General features: G+C 30.5%; 1 protein-coding gene across 1 annotated transcript in view; it reads left to right on the top strand.

Annotated features, from left to right (window-relative positions):
- The first annotated feature begins 1,260 nt into the window (after window positions 1–1,260).
- The window catches only part of LOC116853373, an 11,546-nt gene continuing 8,184 nt past the window's right edge, over window positions 1,261–4,622 (top strand). Inside the window, exon 1 of the mRNA XM_032834446.1 lies at window positions 1,261–3,334. Within this exon, the coding sequence (XP_032690337.1) occupies window positions 2,377–2,913 (537 nt within the window). The 5' untranslated portion in view covers window positions 1,261–2,376 and the 3' untranslated portion in view covers window positions 2,914–3,334. The remainder of the gene's footprint in view (window positions 3,335–4,622) is intronic.

The following is a 4,622-nucleotide window of genomic DNA, read 5'->3' as shown; positions in this document are numbered from 1 at the left end:
AACAGGTTGAGGTGAACATAAAAGTCCAATACCGTTTTGCGATATTCGCAATAATTATCGAGATATTAATTGTAAAAAATTTGTGAATGATCATGCAGGATATGGTAAATGAGTTATAATAGCGACGACTGCCGTCGTGTACTTATACTTTAGGTCAAATTGAACAAAGAAGTCCTCTACCATTTTCCAAATAATCACATAGATTTTTAATTATTAATCAAAGAAAATTATTGCACGATTTTTCGTGATAATGCACTCATCTTCTTTAATTAATTATTAAAAATCTATGTGATTATTTGGAAAATGGTAGAGGACTTTTTTGTTCAATTTGACCTAAAGTATAAGTACACGACGGCAGTCGTCGCTATTATAACTCATTTACCATATCCTGCATGATCATTCACAAATTTTTTACAATTAATATCTCGATAATTATTGCGAATATCGCAAAACGGTATTGGACTTTTATGTTCACCTCAACCTGTTGTACGTCCCCACAAAATACCCGCAGGAGAGTGTGAGATACCCTGTATATAAAATATACATAAAAATTCAGTAGACTGTAATTTCGATAAAAGTAATAATTACATTTTAAATGTCCTTGGTTAATGGAATTTGCTCCACAACCATTACAATAACAACATTTTAAATGTCCAGTGTTTGGAAAAATATTTGGAATTTGAAGTCTCTAGTTTTAAAACATATTATTATTATTGTGTTACTGTCGTCTTTCGTAAAGATTTACTAAGTTATACAAAAAGTGCATCTATATTCCATTTTTTTAATTGTAATATAATACAAATCAGTAGCACGCGCAAATCAGAATACCACATTATTTTTAAAAATTAGATGCAATAAGATGTCAAACGAACGTAAATTTGCTAGGTATATATTGTGAATATTATTTTTGCGGTTATTTTATTTTCGAAAATTACAGGAATGCAATATGAAAAATATTAACAAATATCAACAGTTATACATTCACTATATTGTTCACTATATTATACACTATAGTACAAACAATTACTACTGTTCAAATAATTACTTTAATAGTTAAAAAATAGAAGAATAGAATTTAATAATTAAAAAATAGAATAATAGAATATTATTTGTTTAATTTATTTATAATGTTTTATAATTTATGTTTTTTTTTATATTTGTGACTATTTTATTTATATTTTTTTATATTTGTGACTATTTTATATTGTATGACTTGTATGAGTGTTTTATATTTTATGACTAGTTATTCCTATTGTAATGTGTATAATATTTTTTTACTTTTGACTTATAATATATAAAATCCTACATAATGATAGCATAGTCAGTTTTTCTTGGACCTTTTTTCTGGCAATACATATTCATTTGGTTATTACTTAACTATAATATTACTTAGCTATTTTACAGCATGTCTATTTGTTATTAATTACTGCTTCTTTCTTCTTATTATAAACTGTATATAGATCGTATCTGCGAAATGCTTTGTATAAGCCTGCTCAGATCTATCTAAACTTTAGTTATTGAAAAGTTTTGTTTATTAAGCTTATTATATACTCTTAATTGTACATTTTGGTCCTAAATACACACAAAAAAAACGCCAGTTCTCGTCTGATCACTGAAGTTAAGCAACATTGGGCACGGTCAGTAATTAGATGAGTGATCGCTTGGGAACATCGTATACTGTTGGCATATTTTTTTCTTTTAATTTTTCGAATATCCTTTATTATAGTTATAAATTTATTTAGCGCACACAGCTAAAAAAATTGTGTAGTTGCAAACTATACTGTTTAAATGACTATATAGATAGTTAAAAAAGTAATAGTGGAAACATCAGCTTCTTTTCTTTTTTAAAATATCTTGATAGTATTTTAGAATCACTTTATTATTATTTGACTTACATTAACAATAAAAAGTTTGTAGCACGTGCAATATGTGTAAAACAGTCTTTTGGTATATCGAGAAGTCTTACAAACGTCAACGGTCATACCACGTTGAAAACACCAGTCCCGCTGGAGACGCGCTAGAGTACACTAGGCACACGTAACCCTACCAGTGTCAGCAGGACAAAAACATACAGGACAATAAATAAAACGTTTAGACACCAACAAATCCACCGTGGAGGAAAATAAGGATACAATCCTGATTTGCAATGAGAACGCGATAAGTCATGCTGCGAGTTCAGCAGAAATAATACAAGACGATAGCGAGAACATAACCTCGAAATCAAACAGAAGTGAGCCAGAATTAAATAAAAAAGGGACACAATTATTGTGGTCAGATTGGGAGATAAGGAAAGCTCTGGGCAACCAGGACGATAAACCGCTGAAAAGACTAATAAATAAAACGGTGAAAAGAAACCTAAGCTTACCAAGACCCAAAATGACCAAAGACAATATCAAAAATAAGAAGAAGAAGTCAGAAAGGACGGAACAAAACAAGGAAAACATAAACCCAACGCAGGATATAATCTCAATCAAGATATTAAGAGAAGAAAACCAAGAGCAGAAGAAAAAAATAGCTGAACTAGAAGAACTTATCAAACAATTAAGAACAGCAATCAACGATATGGATAGTTTTAGGAAACAAACACAGATTAGCAATATAACACTTTCTCAAGACCACAATAGATCCAACACACTACAGGAAGTAGGAGACAATGAGGAAATGGAAACGGAGGACTCAGGAGTCAGGGAAATAGAAAAGAGCTACAGGATCGACGAAGAAAAGCCCAAGGACTGGAACGAGATAGCAGAACAAGAACAATACAAGGAAAGTGAGAATAATGTAACCATGAGTCAAGACTACAGAAAACAAAAACAGAGTGTAAACAACAAAAAGCTTCAACCACCCCCAATTAATATCTTTGATCAAGATCCCACGATGCTAACAAAACTCCTGAAGGAAGAAATCAATTAAACAAACTTCAGCATCAAAAGACTAGGAGAAAAAAAGATAACATTGAAGGTAAATACAATGACACAACATAAGAAAATAATTAAAATTTTACAAGAAAGGAATAAAAATTTTTATTCGTATACAAGAAAAGATGAGAAAATACAGTCATGGTCTCTCAAAGGAATTAGCCCCTCTTACAACGAAGAAGAAATACTTGAAGAACTAAACAGTCAAGAAATAAAGGATATATCAATACAAAGGTTTGCAGATTCACAACGAGAGCAGCAGAAAAAAGGAACCAGGTGCTGCCCATATTCATGGTGCAGTTGACAACTGAGAGTAACCCGAGAGGCCTACTAGGAATCAGGATAATAGCTCACCATGTAGTCACCTGGGAAAAATTAAAGAAGAAGGAGATAATTCAATGTAAACGTTGCCAAAGGTTAGGACATGCAGCAATTAATTGTAATCTACCATATAGATGCATAAAATGTAATATTAAACACGAACCGGGGAATTGTGCAATTGCAGAAGTAGATAAAGATAAAATCTTTTGTGCGAACTGTAATTCCTTTGGACACCCGGCGTCATACCGAGGATGTCCCAAAATTAAAGAAATTAGTAACATTATCAAAAATAAAAACATTAACGGGACAACAAAAAACCTACCAAATATAAATAAGAACTATAGAACAGTAAGTGAGAATTTCACATATGCTGATGTATCCAAATTAAATCCAACAGCAGAATCGGAAAATAACAATTTTAAAATTAACAGCAAGCAAGATAACTACCAAAATTTTAGGGAATATCAAAACAAAACAGATACTAACCTAAGTCAGAGGCCGGATGATATGGGGAATTTCAGTGACACATATAATAATACTATCAATCAGATACTAAATTTGGAAAAGGTAATAGCGCAACTCCCCGAAATAGTAAGTAAAATAGAGCGCATCACTATATTTTTGGAGGCAGAATTTCCGAACAAATTCTATGTGAATAAAAATGGCAGGAACACATAATAGCGCAAAAGTTAAAAAATTAAAGATAATTTCGCTTAACATAAACTCACTTATCAGTAATTATAAAAGAGAAGAATTAAGAATCCTATTAGACGAACATAAACCAGAACTAGTACTCTTGTCTGAAACAAAATTAAACGATAGCCACCGAATCTTTTTCAAAAACTACAACTGTATATTTAATAATAGAAAAGGTCAAAATAGGGCGGGGGGAACAGCAATTTTGATACAAAAGAATATCAAGTTCAACAATGTCAATCTCAACGACCAGAACAAGGCGATAGAAAACATAATAATTCAAGTCAATTTAAACAACAATAAAAAATTATATATTGTCGCAATATACGCAATAAGAGGATGGAATAAACATTTCATACCTGAATTAAAGAAACTATTTGAAGAACTCGAACTCAATGACAAATTAAATAAAAAAATATTGTATGAACCTGATATCGTATGCGAAGCAAATTTGAACCGATTAAGATATAACACAGCAATACCTCTAAGAGATTATAAGGATAATTATATGAAGAATAGCGACAAATTCTGGTGGTTAAAAAATAAAAATAAGAAATAAAACTAAATAGTAAAGCTTAAGTATCAGATAAGTCTTATAGTAGTTAATAAATATAGTAATATATATTATATTTTATTATATTGTACATCGTTCATTAGATTCATTGTAAATAGTTCATTATATCAACA

Source organism: Odontomachus brunneus, unplaced genomic scaffold (genome assembly GCF_010583005.1).
Source record: "Odontomachus brunneus isolate Ranch 3 - 2012 unplaced genomic scaffold, Obru_v1 Obru_scaffold_311, whole genome shotgun sequence".
Lineage (NCBI taxonomy): Eukaryota > Metazoa > Arthropoda > Insecta > Hymenoptera > Formicidae > Odontomachus > Odontomachus brunneus.
Note: the sequence above shows the minus strand (reverse complement) of the source record. Positions and strands in the feature narration are given on the sequence as shown.